This window comes from Passer domesticus, chromosome 16, assembly GCF_036417665.1.
Source record: "Passer domesticus isolate bPasDom1 chromosome 16, bPasDom1.hap1, whole genome shotgun sequence".
Classification (NCBI taxonomy): Eukaryota; Metazoa; Chordata; class Aves; order Passeriformes; family Passeridae; genus Passer; species Passer domesticus.
This window is the reverse complement of record NC_087489.1, coordinates 7,353,632-7,370,704: the sequence shown is the minus strand read 5'-3', so window position 1 is coordinate 7,370,704 and position 17,073 is coordinate 7,353,632. Positions and strand designations below refer to the sequence as shown.

The window sequence follows — 17,073 nt, the reverse complement described above, 5'->3', positions numbered from 1 at the left end:
GGTTGGGCTGGCTCCCAGCAGCTCCTGTCACTCCCCCGTGCTGACACGGCAAAACTTGTACATCCTCTGTGCTATTTAAAAATCCCATCTTTAATAACTCGGAGACATCAGGAACCTGCATGACAGGCACAGGGGGATGTCAGACACCAAGGGGACAAGCACAGGGGGAAGCCACTCCCTGGGGAGCAGGGCGTGCTGCAGGTGGTCCCAGCCCCATGTGAACAGGCAGATGGCCCCTGGGCTCGGTGTCCCCTGCAGGCTCAGAGCCCCGGGCTTGGTGCCCTCCGCGGTGCCCAGGGGTGGCACTGGTGCGGGGTCGCGGTGGGGCAGAGCTGCAGAACTGCAGGCAGCACCGCAGGCAGCACCGCAAGCTCTCGCCGCTGCAGGCGGCGTGTGCGCAATCAATCAGCGCTAATCAGGTCGCTCACTAATTGCGGGGCCTCCCGCAGGGTGGTGAGGGCTGGGGGGCGCTGCCCTCCCCATCCCCTCTCCTGTCCCGGGCAGGTGTCACATCTCTTGTCAAAGGCATCTCTGGAGAGTGGGCGTTAAACACTCACAAAGGCGCTGGGATTCTTTCAAGTGAGAAGGGTTTGAAAAGTCAATTTTCTTGAGAAAATTCACCCTTCTTCACATCCCAACGGTTTTTCTCCAAGGACACCGTACCGCTGTGTTTTTCCCACAGAGTCACTTGTGGTCCCAGCAGTGGGCAGCCTCATCCTCCCTGCCTGGTGTCCATCCTCACTGCCTGGTGTCCATCCTCCCTGCCTGGAATCCATCCTCATTGCCTGCTGTCCATCCTCACTGCCTGGTGTCCATCCTCACTGCCTGGTGTCCATCCTGCCTGCCTGGAATCCATCCTCACTGCCTGGTGTCCATCCTCCCTGCCTGGAATCCATCCTCATTGCCTGCTGTCCATCCTCACTGCCTGGTGTCCATCCTGCCTGCCTGGTGTCCATCCTGCCTGCCTGGAATCCATCCTCACTGCCTGGTGTCCATCCTCACTGCCTGGTGTCCACCCTCCCTGCCTGGAATCCATCCTCACTGCCTGGTGTCCATCCTCACTGCCTGCTGTCCATCCTCACTGCCTGGTGTCCATCCTGCCTGCCTGGTGTCCATCCTGCCTGCCTGGTGTCCCCATGGGATTCCCAGCAGAGGAGATTGGCTGGGCACTGACCCTCCTGGCAGGGAGTCTTGCCCAGCACACCTGGCTTGCCAGGGTGTCTGCAGCTCGTCCTCATCGTGGGTTTGTGCCTTCAAACTCATCCCTACCTGACAGGCTGGGGCCTATGTAAATTCCCACCATAGTCACACTGAGAGCTATCAAACTATCTAATTTAATTTCTTTGTGAAAATAAATAGCTAAAGTGGCCCTAGGTACATGCATAAATACTTCAGCTTTATGTTGGGCCTGTTATTACTTCTCCCAGCTCGTGCAGTTGTAATGCACACTTAATAAGTACATATTTATTGCATGCCTCATCCTGGTGGAAGAGTAGGGAATTTTTGCTGAATAAGCAGGAAAACAGCTTAGTCTGTAATAAAAAAGAGAGGGAGTTAAACAAAAATATGCTGGGTAATTAATGATTGAGCTTTGAATGGCCATAATTTTTTATTAAGCAAGTATGCAAATATGGCATAAGTGGCTGTGTTAGTATTCAATGGCTTTTTTCAAATATTGTTGGCTGATCTCTGGTAAGACTGTCTCTCTTTTCTTCATGCCTGTGTGCATGATGATGAGCTAACAGGAGCACTCCTGTGTGTCCATGTGGGAAGCTGGGAGCACACACCCAGGGAGGTGTGCTGCTCCTGTGCAGCCCTGGCCAGCTTCACTGACCCTCACACCCCTCATCTCCCTCCTGCCTGCTGCCAGCCGCTGCCTCTGGCTCTGCTGCTTTCTTTGCCTCCCCAATCCGTCTGTGGCACGCTTCATTAATCCTGATAAATGTGTGGGTTAGTGCTGGGAGAAGCAGCTCCGGGGATGCTGCCACCGTGGAGCTCCCTGTGCTCCACTCCTGCTCCAGAGGGTCTGTGCTGGCACCCACCAGCCCTGGGACAGCGTCCTGCTGTGCAGCTGGCACCTGTGGAGCAGGGAGAGCAGGGGACAGGCACAGGGAGAGGGATAATGGGCCCCAGGCCTGTGGAGCAGGGACATCCCATGCAGAGCTGCCGTGTCCCCAGGTAGCAGCACCACGGCCATGTGAGCCAGGATGGGCACGCAGGTGACAAGAAGTTACTGAGCGGTGGCCAAACCATCACTCCTGTGGGTACCAGTGACTGCTGTACCCTGGGCAGACCCCGAGTCACAGCAGGGCAGCACAACAGGTGACACAGACTCCATGAGTAGCTGGCTGCCCCTTCTCCAAGAGGAGGGTCCCAGGGGTCATGTGGCTGTCCTGGGGCTGCAGAGGGGATGTGGCAGCACGGTGGGTGTCCCAGCCACAGGGGCCAATCGAGCTCTGGGGACTGTTGTGACGCAAGGGAGCCCTGGAGATCCTGGGGGCTGCCCATGGACAGCACCAGGAGGCTCTGCTCCCCAAATGAGTCCTGTTGCTCTGTGGTCAGAGAAGTTGGCTTGGTGGAGTGGTTTTTGACATGCCACTTGAGCCCCAGGGGGAGCAGACCCCGAGTCCCTCTTCCCATCAGAGCAGCAAGGCAGGGAAAGACACCAGGCAGTGAGGACAGCCAGGCTGCAGGAGTGACAGGGCCATGGCAATGCACACAGCAACGCTGGCAAACAGCAAGCTGATCTTCCCATTAGCCCTCATTAGCACGTGGCTGAGAGACAACACGAGTTTAAATTAAGAAGACATCACAATGGTCCCAACTGTGTTACCGCTGTGCTCGGGAAGAGCCGACAGCTGCTGTTTAATGCACCTTCAGGATCTGTCAGGGCACACACGGGCTGCACAGCACAGCTCTGCCTCAGCACACGCATGCTTCTGCATGGCTGCACAGCTCCACACGCACGCAGCACCTGCCTCTGCACGTGCCCAGCACCCTGCACATGTGTGTGCAAGGGCAGGGCAGCCACGCTCAGCCCTGCTGCCCAGGATGTGTCCCTGGGGCAGGAGGTGCGTCCTCCATTGCCAGAACACCTTGCTGTGGCTCCGTGTGTCTCTGTGCTGGGCAGTGGATGTATCCCTGTATGTGTGTGGCCACAGCACAGCTCTCTTGCACTGTGCCCTCCTGAACCCAGGGAGCAGGAACGAGCCTGTGGCTCTAAAGAGCACCCAGGGTCACACTGATGGGTGGGAGCTGCCAGGGGAACAGTGTCAGTCTGGGGTTGCTGCTCCCAGCATGGCCAAGTGGGATATCAGCACTCCATATTTACAGTGCACATTCCCAGCGTGATGCCTGCCAATGACTCCCACTGGTACGGGGGAGCTGGTGGCTGTCATGAGAAGGAAGGAAAGAAAAAACCTGCTCGTGGGCATGAAGGGAGCCAGAACCATGTGATGGGAGGTGTAGGGGGCTGGAGGTGTGAGCTTGTCCCTCTCCACAGGGACAGAGCAACCTGCTGATGTCCCCCACAGGTGTCCCACATGGGTGTCCCATGAGTATCCCACACAGGTAAGCCTTGCCTGCAAGCTCATCTGCCAGCCCACAGCTCATGCCTCAAGGCCTGCAGGAGCCCCAGTCAAGGATTGCACTTGCCCTTTGTGCCAGGACTTGCAGGAGGGCTGGAGTGCTCTGGCTGGTGAACAGAAGGGGTGGCAGGTACTGCACCGTGGTGGCTCACAGGGGACAGGATGATCCCACTACTCATGGCCAGGTGAGTGAGGAAAGCTGTGCTCAGGGATAGACTGTGCTTCCAAGGCCACAGCAGCAACAAGCACTCTCAGCCACGGATTGTGAATTTCCCACACATTTAGTGACAGTATCGGAAATGCATCTGAGTACATTAAACTGTTTCAGGTAGCTTTAATTGTGCTGGCCATGTGCTGGCACAGGGACACCTGCAGGTGCTGCCCTGGGCAGCTCTGGAAACTTCAACAGATTGGGAAGTGGTGGGCTGAGACAGCCAGGAACTGCTCCTGGGTCCCTGAGATCACTGGGCTCCTCTACCCACGTGCCAGGGTCTCCCCACACATCCACACGTGGCAGTGCCCCAGGCAGAGGCAGGAAAGGCAGGGTCTGGAGCCCCATGGTCTGCACTCACCTCCCTGCAGGGAGCAGCCCAGACCCCCAGCCCTGGCAGCACAGCCTGCCAACGCAGCAGAGAAATCACTGTGGGGACAAGTGCCAGGTGCCCCTTCATGTCTAAGACGGTGAGTGGGAGAAGGAGAGGTCATCTCCTTCTGGAGGAGCAGAAAGCTGCGGCACAGAGCTCAGTGCAGACCTGCTGCCTCAATTATTTATAGGTACCATGGGTAGAACATGTTTTAATGACATTTGTGCTGGAGCTCAGCAGTGCGGATCCGCAGCCAGCCAAAAGGAATATGTCAGAGGCTTTATGGCCGGTAAAAGCAGCGTGTCAATCACAGTGGCATGCTCACCTCAGCCCTGGATCTGCTCCCCCTGCCCTGAGGAGAGCCTGCCACTGCCGTGATGGATTGATGGGCAAACCCACAGACACACCAGCATAAGTCACCGGGCCTTTTTTATGGGTAAATCACAAGTAATAAGCTTTCTCAGTAGAATTAGAATGACATCCTGGAAAATTATGCTCTGGTTTTACAGCACATGATGGAAAGGCAATGGACACTTTAGAAGGGGATGCCTGTCCTACCATCAGGCAGCCATGGCTCGAGGCTGGGCGTGGATGAAGCGAGCCTGGTTGGTGCAAACTTGAGCAGGAGATGGAAGAGACAGGACAGAGCTGGGGGTGTGATCTGCACTGGACTGCACCAGCTCTGCACACAGGAGTCACCCCAGGCCCCAGAGGTGATGGCTGGGTGCTGCTGTGCATGGGCAGTGCTGTGTGCAGCCCTGGCTGGGACAGCCTGGCAAGGAGCACGGCTGATCCCAGCGATGTCTGCAGCGACAGGAAAGGGATGTGTCTCTGCCTAACCTTGTACTCTTGCAGCCAACTTCTCTGTGCAGCTGCTGGGCTAGGGGTCCACAGGCCAGGGCCCTGGCAGCCAGACCTGAAAGCAGATGAGATTCCAAATCAAGCCATCTGGACACAACACGCTCCAGCACCTCCAGCAGCTTCCCAGAGAAGAACCTAGGACACAGAGCTGTGATGCTGAAGCACCTCCAGCTCACCAGGATATCTGACAGCATGCCTTGTGCTGGGATTTAAAGACAATTGGTCCTTGTGTCTTTTTGCATTTCTGCTTGCAGAGTGTCATTTTCTTCAGAAAATGCTCTTTTGCAATTACTGTGAATTACGCATGAAAAGCAAGCGACCACATATTGATTGGAGCCCAAGAAAAACACCAAAGCCATTTAGAGTAGATTAACTTTTTCTGGAAAACAGCTTCACAATTATTTAAAGAGATTAATCAGTTCATTTTAGGTCGTTTACCATTGTTTCCATGGCCTAGACTGGAATATCCCCCTCTCCATTGTGGACAGAGCCGAGGCCTTCTCAGGAGGAGGAGTGCCAGGAGGAGGAAGGGGGTGCAAGCAGATGGTGCTGCTCTCTGGGTCCCCATGGAGACTGAATCACAGCTGCCTCAAGGCAGGGCACAGGGGAACCCTCCTCAGCCAACCCAAATACCTGCCTGCTCCATGCCAGGTGCAGCCAAAGGACAGGAGAGCAGAATTCCTGGGATACATCCCGGGTCACCACTTGTGCACCCTCACTCTCCTCCCACTCCCCATGCTGCAGGCAGAGCAGGCTCCTGCCCTCGAGTATTTCAAAGCGTTTTTTTCTTCGGGAAGAAAGAATTGAAGTCAAATAGCTCCTGTGGTGGAATACTTCCCAAATGTCAACACAATCTGTGCTACATTACGGGTAAATGTGATAATCTTAACGCCTGGCTTCTTAATGTCAGTGGCACTGAAGTCTGATGGATTGACAGACTGCCAGAATGACACGCAGTCATAGCTGATAAGGGCTCTCTCCGGGGAAATCACAGCTTTTTAAAGATGTTGGCAGCTACTAGCAAGTACCTTTTTATTTAAAAGGATTACAAGCATTGATTGCACTTCCTGTTTTCTTTTTATCACATTCCTGCACCAAGTGAAGCTTGTGCTGGGAGCTGAGCTTTTCAGACAATTATTCTGGAATAATGAAGGCGTGTCATGCTGCCTGTAATGAGTGTTTTCAATGCCTAATTTGCGTGCAGTGTGAAGGGATTTCAACAGCTGCCTGGCTCCTGGCTAAAGGTGAGTGACTCCTGACCGGGTGCAGGCTGCCGTGGGCTGCTCTGCCGGGGTGGATGGCAACCGTGCTTCCCCCAGAACAAGAGGGATTAAAACTCCACGAATTACCACGGTTAAAACACAAGCTAAGGGGATGTGTTGTGCTTAGAAATGGCTGGTGGCTCTTTCCCCAGCGAGCAGCTGGACCAATTCATGCTCACCTGAGCAGCTCCTCCACAGCAGCGAAGGAGAGAGAGATGAAAAATGGGTGTCTATAAACCTGCAGTGTAGCTGGACAGGGCAGTTAACAACCCTGAGCCACAAACACTTGCTGTCACTGACTGCAGATGAGGGATGTCTGAGAATCACCACTCGGCCTCCCAGCCAGGGCCGATGGGCACACACAGCAGCAGCAGCAGCAGCAGGGCTGGGTGGATGCTGAGGCTCACTGCACAGCCCAGGGGAGGCAAACACCAAGGCACTGGGCTCCTGCTTTCACCCTTTCATGCTGCCCAGTGTCGTGCTGTTGAATGCCAGGTTTGACCCCTCACAGCTGGGTTCCAGAGTTGGTGAGGGCAGGTGGGATGGGACGGGCCCAGGGAAAGCCAGGGCTGTGTGATTGCTGTGTGGGGAGCCCTGGTTGTGCTCTGCTGTGTATCCCAACTGCTTCAGACTGCCCACCCGTGCTGGATTCAGCTTTGCAAAGCCAAAGGTATTTCCCTAAAAGTTTTGAAGAACAGTCCTGCAACCCACACGCATCTGGAAAGGAATTGTGAGGCTGGAGAAAGCCCAGGCTGGGATGTGTGAGTGACAGATGATGGCCAGCCTGGCTGCTCAGCATGGCTCCAGCACCCCAAGAGGACACAGTCCCACTGGCAGCAGGAACACCAGCTCTGCACCACACTGCCCTGGCTGCTCCAGACAGTGAGGGGTGGTCTCAGCCCCACTGACTGCCCAGAAGCACAATTCCAGGGCCAAGTGAAATTCAGTGATTTTGTTTCTCTCCAACTTCTGTGGCTGTGGTGACAGAGCTGAGACAGCTGCCTGGAAACACTGCTCTGCTCCCACCAGTGAAGAGGGGAGCAAGAACTGCTGCTGCTGAGCACAAAGCCAGGGCATCTCCAGATACTGGGAGCACTCCTGGGATGGGCTGGGAGGCAGCAGAGCCACAGCCAAGCTGAGAGCACAAACCAGAGCTCTGTGACAGCAAGACAGTCCTGACAAGACAGAGCTGCTGCCTGCACCAAGCACAGGGCAGAGATGTAAAACAGATTTTGCTGAACAGGGAGAGTCTCACACCAACCCTGAAAGCAGCTCAAGGGCTGGGTAAATGAAAGGATGTAGGGGGCTGGGATATTAGCTGTGGTGGAGGTGGTAAAAGGAGTCAGCTTTCTGTGATAAAGCAGCTTCCTCAGAGGGTATGGGGACAGAAGGGATCACCTTCCAGAGCAAGATATTGCCAGTGGGAACGGGAGGTAGAGGTTGACACAGCCTTGCTACATTCAGCTACCAGAGATGGATTTTCCTCCTGGGGATGAAGGTATCACTGCCCTTTTTTCACTTCCTTTTAATGATCCCAGCAGATCACATCCATCTTTTGCAAATACCTCTCTAGAGGAGACCTGGACACCTTGCCTTCTGGAGCTTGCCATGGCTCAGTGCAGGCACTGGAGGTGACTGATGCAGACTCCCTGTGCTGGGGATGGAAAAGGGGCTGCAGCAGCCCGTGGCTGATGGGACACAGCAGCACCAGCCCTGGAGGACTCGTTCAGAACATGTGGCAAGTGCCACTGTCCTCGGCCAGCACTGCCACCAGACAGCCACAGGTCACGTCCCATGTGGTGAGAAGCATCATCTGCAGAGCAGGACTGGCTTCCCCTCCTGCAGAAGGAGGAGGAGAGGGACCTGCCCTTACCTGCTCTGCAAGGAGACTCTGTCTCTGCAGTTGTGCAACTGCTGGAGAGAGAGAAGCTGCCATAGAAGAATTTCCTCAGAAGGGGCTGTGTTGAGGAGCCATGGAGCTATTCAAGCGTCTTCACAGATGCTTCTGCAATCAAAGCTCTCAATAATCCTCCTCTTTTGTAGTGAAGGGTCTGGTTCTGACTGGCAATTTGTTGCTTTGAGCTCTCTCCATTTCCCCACAATATGGCGCAGGCTCACACTCAATGCCAGGCACTTGTCACCTCCACTGCAATGAGCACAGACTGCAGACACCTCCTCCTCCTCAATGTGGAGTTCCCAGAACACTCCAGACCCCAGCCTCTAGAATCCCAAAGTGTTTGGGTGCCTGAAGTGGGACAGCAGGACTTGGAGAGCTGCAGCTGGATGAGAGTTCTTGTTGCCAAGGACCTGGGCTGGAAACTCGGCTACAAACACTCAGCTCTTTGCAAACAGCAAGGGGCCAAGTGTCCAGACCTGCCAGAGCAGGTGGCTGTGACCACAGCACTGTGACCACAGACTTGCTGTGAGGGGGCAATTAATGGTGCAATTAATGGTGATGCTGGCAGAAAGCTTCCTCGAGGCTGGCACTCCCTGTAAGTGTGAGAAGGAAAACTGCACAGACATTGAGGTGACAGCACACCTTGTGCCTCTGGAAAACCCTCCGGCCTCAAGACTTCCCCCTTCTGTCACAGCATCCACTAACTGCTGTCATCAAAGGTCACCAGATGCTTCTTCCATAACATTCAGTGAATAATCAAGGGAGCAGGACGGAGTGGAGACAAGGGGATGGTGAAGGATAAGGAAACACTCAAAGACCTGGGGGAACACTAATCCTGTTTTGGAGCCAGGACTGCATGGTGCTGTTTAAATGACTGTTCCTTTGTGGAGCAGTTTAAAGTCTGCCTGTCCTCTCTGCTGACCTACACTGAGGCCACCACTGAGCTCGGCCATGTCCCCTCTCTCTGTGCCTGCTCCACCCCTCCACAGGGTGCCACTGTCACACTGATGGGTGCTGGAGCACCTGCAGCCACCCCAGTGAGGCTGTCCAGGCCCAGGGAGGGTCACGCTTCTTTGCCATGAGCACCTTGATCTTTCCCCAGCCCCTGGCCATCAGGGAAACCACCAGCAATTGATTTAGCTGGGGTCAGGGCAGAATGTCATTTATTTGCATCATTTCAGTATTAAACCTGAGTTTGAAGGAGGGTTTTTTAGCTGCTGCCAGTAACTGAACACTGCTGTAACACACAGCATCACCAAAATGAGAATGGGTCAGGTACCAAAGCTGTTGACAATGCTCAGCTGTACCGAATCCATCAAGAATTACAGAATCATACAATGGTTTGGGCTGCTCAAAGCACAAGCCAACTTTCTCCTGAAAGGGATGGAGAAAACCAAGGCCATTTTTTTTCATTGTTCATTTTCATTTTTTTCAAGTTCAGAGAGAAAAAATGACCCTTCTCTTGAAGAAGCTTTTTCTGATGAGCATTTCAATGAAAAATGGGAAGAAGCCAGAGATGCAGCATCCTGCCAGTGGGAACATGCTGCAGGGGTTGGCTGTGCCATGGCCCATCAGCCACCCAGCCCCTCGTGGAAGGCACCAAAGAGACCATAATGACAGGGCAATGTAAGGAAAGTAAAAAAAAGACAAAAAAAAGCACATAAGACTCAGGCTAGACGACAAGGAAATAATTTATTTCCGGGTCCTAGAAAGACCTTGAAAAAAAAAATAACAAGGGTGAGGAAATCAACCTTCTAATTTCATCTGGGTAGAGAAACAAACCCGAAGTGAGTCCATCAGGCACGGTGGCAGCTGCCAGCTCCTCCTGCGGGGCGGGCAGGGGGGGCTGGCACCGCGCTCCTCCCGTATTTACAGTGGGACAGAAACCAAAACGCAAGCGTGAGTGCATGCGCGGGGAGCACGGGCTGCTCGGGATGGGGAGAACCCACGGAGGGGTGCTAAACACCTACCCTGTCAGACCCCATCTCCTAGGACAGAGCCCTGCTATTGCACAACACTTGGCTAGAGGACGGGCCAGTGCCCGGGGGGCTCAGCTCTGCAGCCCAGAGGGAAAACACGAACACGTTCCTGAGGAAAGAGAGGGATTTCTCCGTTCTCCTGCTGGAGGTGCGGGGTGCCGCGTGCTTGAGATGGCGTGGCCAAGCTGGCACTCGAGGGCCCGCTGCCTCCCCAGCATCATCACAGTGAACCAGCAGCACGCCGGGCACAGGTGCCAGCCGCAGCACCATCGCCTCCTCGGAGGGACCAGAGAGGCCACAGGGGCCATGGTGGCAGTGGGCAGGGGCAGCTGAGGGCAGGCACTGTGGCACAGCCAGTCCTGTCCCTCTCCGCTGCAGCCAAAGGAACAAGGCCAGCAGCCGGGAAGCAACACAGAGTAAAAAAAATAGACACGCATGTACATCTACAGCCAAACCTCCTCCAAAGAGAGAAAACAGTGTCTGTAGTTAAACTAAAAGGACAAACCCAATGACAAGCCCAGGATGTGTCAGGCCTTGGGAGACAGTATCAGTTACCTATCAATGATATAATTGATTTTTTCCCAACGTGAACAGATAAGGAGCTGCACCAGCCAGCATGGCCTGAGGTGCTGTGCAAGGACATCACTCTACAGGCTGTTCAGTTTTCCCTGTGGTGTTATCAGGCTGGGAAGGCACTGGGCACCCAGTGCTTTCCTCCAGCATCATCTGCAGCCTAAGGAGCAATGGCACATCCCACTGGCACCTTCCTCACCTGCCTCCCAAACTTAGGAATTACATGCAAAGCAGTCCTGCTGGGAGCTCATGCTGCTTTGTTGCAGGATACTGTGCTGGGGTGGGGACACCCTGGGTATCCCGAGGTGCCACAGATGTGCTGCCCAACCTGCAGCCAGCTTGTCCCCAGAGCTGTGCCAGCAGGTTCTGGCCTCACACACATCTCCTGGGGATGGCTGTTCTGTTGCTGATGGTGGTGCTCTGCTGTCAGCTGGGTGCAAGCAGGAATTATTCTTCCCAGCCAGGGGCTGGGTTTCTCCTGCACCCTGCAGCAAGATCCTCCATGGAATGCAGTTCTCCCCCAGCCAGGGTGGGCCAGGGAGCCCTGACATCCTGCCTGCTGCCCTGTGCAGCTCACACCATTTGGTGACAGCCAGTGCCAGGCTGGGAGCCCTGCAAACCCCATGTCCTGTGTGAGGGGCTGGCAGAGCCCACTGGGGGTGGTGTTCTGATGGCACTCCCCAGCACTGCAACTGCTCTGTGGCCCAGGCCACAACATCGTGCCTCGGTGACAGGTGGGACATCCCTGTCTGCCACCGGGGCTGTGGGGCACACCAGGACTTCACAGACAATGTGTGCTGTGCAGGGAGTGTTGGGGATCCCCTTCCCATCACCAGCACCTCTGTGATCACCAGACAGGGGTGAAGTGATTGCAGCATGGAAGGGAAACCTGGTCTGAGGTGAGCAGCGGTTCTGCAGGATGTGATCCCAGCGTGGCATCCTCCCTCCAACACCGTGCCCGCAGCCGGGGGGCTGCTGAGAGCCCCACAGGGAGCAGCGAGAAGGAAGACTTCAAAAAGCAAGTAAACTTAGGAGGGGAAAATCTGAACAGAAGTTAAAAGCTTGTTTCCCTCAGCAAGGAAAGCTCTTAAAGAAATCAAAGCTCTTTAAATGCTCTGACTCAAGTGACAAAAACAATTTAGACAACAAAAGACTCCCGGTTTGCTCTTCCTCTCCTGGATGGGGATCACCGAACAGATCTATTTAAATGATAATTTGTGGGGGAGAAACCCTCTCCAAACCCTCTTGAATTAGATTTTCTCCTTCTTAAGTCAGTGCGTAGTGCTTTAATGGAGACTGGCTTTGAGGAGATGAGGACACCCCGGTGGCTCCTCCGGGCTCTCCAGCCTCCCCAGGCGGGTGTGGAGCCCACCCGGACTGAAGGCAGCTGCAGAGGAGCAGAGGAGCGTGGCCCAGGAGCACACGATGCCCGTGTGGGACCTCGTGGCCTGGAGCCCCAGTCCAGGAGGTGTCGGGAGCCCCGGGGCTGGGGGCAGCTAGGACTCCTCGCTGTCCTCGTCGCCCCTGCGCCCCGCGTACAGCGCTGCCAGCTGCCGGAACCGCGGCCCCCAGCCCCCCAGGTAGGAGAAGTCCTGCTCGGAGCCGCTGGACCAGGTGTTGATGGAGCTCAGGGAGGGCACTGGGGAGTCCGAGCCCTCGAAGGCATAGGTCTGGAACGAGTCATAGGGCGGCACAGAGAGGTCCTCGTCCGCCTGCTCCACCTTCCTGCAGATATAGTCTCTGAACACAGAGAAGTCCAGGTCTGGGCTCTGCACCCACTGTGGGAGGGCATGGAGCTCGGAGGCTGGGTTTCTGCCTGGGCCCCCCTCTCCTGGCCCCCCGCCTCCATCACCAGCTTTGATCTCACTGAAGTCGTAGAGGCTGCGCAGGGCTGACATGTCGTAGGCCTCTGTGTCCTGCTCACCGCCTCCTTCATCGTTGTATTTGATGACATTGTCCCTCATGTCCTCGTCATCCTCAGAGGTCAGGTGGCTTTTGTGGTGCCGCTTCAGCGTGAGGATCAGAAGAACCAGCACTGGGAAAGGAAGAGACAGTCAGAGGGGGCAGGGTCTCGGGGATGCTGTGCTCCTGCAGGGTGAGGATGACCCCTGCTCCCTGGCAGGGGTGGAGGCACAGCACCCCTGGCACGGGGAGCCCTGCCAGGATGCCAGAGGGTTCCCACCAGCCAGGCTCATCAAGCAGCAGCCCTGCTGTGTGCTGGCTTGGAGAGAGGTTTGCCTGGCCTCCAGGGCACACTGGGAGCTTCCCTTGCCATGCAGCGTGACTGCTGAGACAGGAGGGAGTGATGGATAAACACACAGCTGGACAGACAAACGGATGGGCTCTGCAGGAAAAGGGGGTGCATGATTCATAGTAGCAGCTAGATGTTGGGAGGGTGAAAGTGGAGCAGATGGCACAGAGCCTGAGCAGCGAGACGCAGCTGTGTCCTGGATCATCATCCATTCAGCCCATCACCTTTAAAGCACCAATGTGCACTTTATTTGTCTGGGCAATTAGGCAGAAATTTGTTTGCACAGCGTTGGAAAATGAAACCAGTGTAAAGTGCACCCTGTGGGAAAGGGTTTTCTGAACGGAGATGCAGCAGGAGACAGGGAGTGGAGCCATGCCAAGGAGAAGAGACCTCACCAAACAATGTGCTGCCTCCCACAGGTGTCTGGACAAGCCTTGGAGCCAGCCAGGAGATAGCTCTGGGGCCAGAGAGGGCTTTCAGCAGCTGCATCCATCAACTGTCCCATGCTAAATCTGAGGGCATTGCAACACTCCTCGTTCAGAGCCCCTTCCCACATGCACACAAGCACATGCTCCCCATGCCCAACAAAGCTTGTGCCAGTGTGCCAGTGGCAGGCAGCAGCATTCCCAGGGTACAGGTCCTGACCCAGGCAGCACTCTGGTTTGACCACAGCCCAGCTCTGCATCCTGCCCACACACTCACACACGCTCTAACACTGACCTTTTCAGGTAAGAGCACACCTGTGTGCCCCACACCCACCATCCTGCCCACACGCTGGGATCACACAGCCCCATCTGCTGTGAGATGCCTGCTGTGGGCACAGCATGGCAGCTGGCAAGCAGCTCTTGGCTCCTGCCTGTCCAGGCAGGGAGTGAGCCAGCAGCTCTCCAGGCTCTGCTGGGCAGCATCACACCTGCCTGGCACAGGGAACTCTGCTCTGGCTGCTGTGTGGAGCCTAGCACACATGAGCTGTGGCAAACATGGGAGCTTCCCCCCCGATCCCCCCAGCAGGGCTGAGGTTCATGCTCCCCATGCTGCAGCTACCAGGGAGGAGAGAGATGCAGGGAAGCCCTGTGCCCACAGCTCTGTGCCCACAGCTCTGTGCCCACAGCTCCTGCCTGCACACATTCACGTGATGCTGGTGGAGAGGAGCTGGGAGAGGACAGGGAGGACCGGGGGACAGGCAGGCACTCACCAACCAGAATGAGGACGCAGACCAGCAGCGCGATGAGGGCGCCGGGGCTCAGCGTGGCTGACACCACGTAGGCTGTGCTGTTGCAGGACTGGATGGCCCCGTTGCTGTCACAGCCACACACACGGATGGTCAGAGTGCCCGTGCTGCTCAGGGCTGGGGGGCCGCTGTCCACCACCAAGATGGGGAGCAGGTACACGTCCTGCTCCTGGCGATTGAAGCCCACTCTCTGTGTGTGCACCGCTGCCGTGTTGTCTGCAGGGAACAAGCAAAGCTGCAGCAAAGTCACCCCCACATCACAGCCTGCAGCACCTGCAGGGGCTCCTCCATGCTCTGGATGAACAGCAGCTATTCCTGCACCCCTCCAGCAGCTATCCTGAGAGAGCCTGGGGCCTCCCCCTCCTCCATCACATGGACCCAGCTCATGGCTCTGGGCACTGCAGACCCCCTCTAGCCTGAGTGCCTGAACATGGCCAGCTCCACTCCAGCACCTTCCCCATGCCAGCAGCACCTCAGGGCCAGCCTGGCATCTTCTCTGTCACCACAGCTGGGAGTGAGCCTGGCAGAGCAGCAGCAGCACATGAGTGTCTGAACCACGCTGACAAACAACGCAGGTGGCACAGAGAGAGGGGAAAAACTTCCAAAAGACCCTCTGAGAGTGGCACAGAGTCAGGATAAAAATCAATTGCTGACATGTACACAAGAACAGACAGGGTCTGCAGGTGGCACTGAGACTGCAAGAGCAGACACTGCTTCTTCCAAAGCCAAAAGCCATGAGTGAATGGTCCTGCCTCAGCCGGAGGGCCAGATACCCCTGTAATCTTCTGTAACTCCTGAAGGAGTAGGCAGAGCTTCTTCCAAGCCTCCCAGCCAAGTCAGGCATCCTCCTCCCCATCTGCTTCCACCCTCCCGCTTCAGGGGCTCAGCTGGCACAGCACAACTCGTTAAGATCCCATTATCACAGGCACTTCACGGGACCCTCCAGGGCCCCGGTGCCAGCAGTGAACCCAAGGAGCAGCTGCTGCCGACCAGGAGCAGGGAGGGAGGGCAGGAACAGGGACTGACACGGGGACTGACTTCCTGCTCAGGGGTGCTGCAAGCTGCCAGCCAGCAGCAGCATGGGCAGGATGGGCTGAACAGCAGGTGACAATTGGAGCCAGGTGTCACAAGCCACTGCTGGATGTCTGCAGGCTTTATCTAATAAACCATGGACTGGCCCACTCACAGCAAGGTGCTGCTGTCTACAGCCTCTCCTCATCAGCCCTGATTTATGCCAGACCATCCCCTTTCTCTATGAATCAGCTCTTCCATTGGAAAAGACATCTACAGTAACTCTGGCCCTTGGGCTGCTGCCATCACGGAAATTGCTGTATGGATTGGGTGCTGCATGAGAGCACACAGGGCATGCTGGGGACAGGGGGTGAGCCGGGATGGAAAATCTACTGGTCAGCCAGGAAGCAGATCCCAAAGGCTCTGTGTGGCAGCCAGGGCACTGCAGAGCACAGATTCCTGTCCTGTGGGACACCTGCCACTGTGGCTGAGACTCCTGGAGCAGCATGTGGCAGCAGCACCATGGCAACTGGGCAGAGGTGTCAGGAGGAACAGGGGAGCACTGGCCCCTGGGTGCAAGGAGGCTGAGCCAAGTGTGGTGGCAGCAACATCTCAGAGCTGCCTGTGGCCTTCCAAAGATGAGCTATGAAAAAAAAATTATTGTTATGCTAATCGTTTGCACAAAGGTAATGAGATCTCATTTGGTGCTGTCCCCCCTCCTTGCTGCAGTGTAGCAGGGGGATATAAATAACGTTAATGGCATTATCTCAGCAAGAGACCAGGACTAACTCCTAGCTAGTCCAGCTAAAAGTAAGCCTCAGACACCTGGATCGAGTGGGGATAAAACCACAGGACAAAAAGGACAGACCAAAGCGCTGTAAGAGAGCAAGGCTCTGGCCACAGCCCAGGAAGGTCACTTTTGCTGTCACTGTCACACCAGCCAGGTGACCAGCCGGGGGCTGGGGTCAGATCCTGGCTCAGAGGATCCCTGAGCACACAGCCCTGCACCTCCGCTGCAGCTCAGCCCAACCCTCACACGGGGCTGATGGAACACAGTGCTTGGGATCTCCCCCCGCTGCTCCTCAGCACTGTGTAAACGCAGGGGTAGCACCAAACCTCTCTGGAAATGCAGCAGGAGGCTGGCAGCTCCCTTCTGTTTACAGCCAGCTCCAGCTCCTGTTAGGGACCTGCGACAAGGCATGCTGTATTTTTAGAAGCAGTCTCTAGAAACCAAGGGGAACTGCACATGCAAGTGCATGAGGGGCAGGCACCAACCTCAGCTCAGCCCAGACAGTTTAGGCAGCCTGGCACCAGTGAAAAAGAAATATTGCCACCCACCAAGTCAAAATAAAGAACATGGTACTTAAATTTAACAGCAGCATGACAGACAGATCTGCTCAGAGAAACCTCGCTTCAGGAAGGGGCTGAGGGTTTGCCCTGTGACCCAGAACTCGATGCAAGGGAGCAACAAAAATCACAACTACAAATGATACTTTAAACATCATGAAACTCTATTTTATCTCCTGAGCAGGATGGCAGGCACCTTCCCAGGAGGGAGATCCACAGAAATTTCACGTGTACAGCAATGAAACTGCTCACCAAGGCTCGACAGCCAGAGCCCAGCCTGGCAGGGACCACCTGCCTCTGGCACTGAAATGGCTCCACCACCTGCCCACCACCCCCTGCCCCCACCACCATGAACTCTTCTCTCTTGGATATTTGCACCCCTGTTACTCGCAAACTTCTGTGATCCCCTCTGAGATACTCCAAAAAAAGGGCTCTGCCATGTGTTTGTAGTCCTTTTGATCACAGATCTGGGAAAATTTTGCCTGGGTCT

General features: G+C 55.6%; 1 protein-coding gene across 1 annotated transcript in view; it reads right to left on the bottom strand.

Annotated features, from left to right (window-relative positions):
- Positions 1-9,864: 9,864 nt before the first annotated feature.
- The window catches only part of CDH22 (cadherin 22), a 76,097-nt gene continuing 68,888 nt past the window's right edge, over positions 9,865-17,073 (bottom strand). Inside the window, exons 11-12 of the mRNA XM_064391051.1 lie at positions 14,190-14,441; positions 9,865-12,778 (exon numbers count right to left, since the gene is read on the bottom strand). Coding sequence (XP_064247121.1) covers positions 12,240-12,778; positions 14,190-14,441 — 791 coding nt within the window. The 3' untranslated portion in view covers positions 9,865-12,239. The remainder of the gene's footprint in view (positions 12,779-14,189; positions 14,442-17,073) is intronic.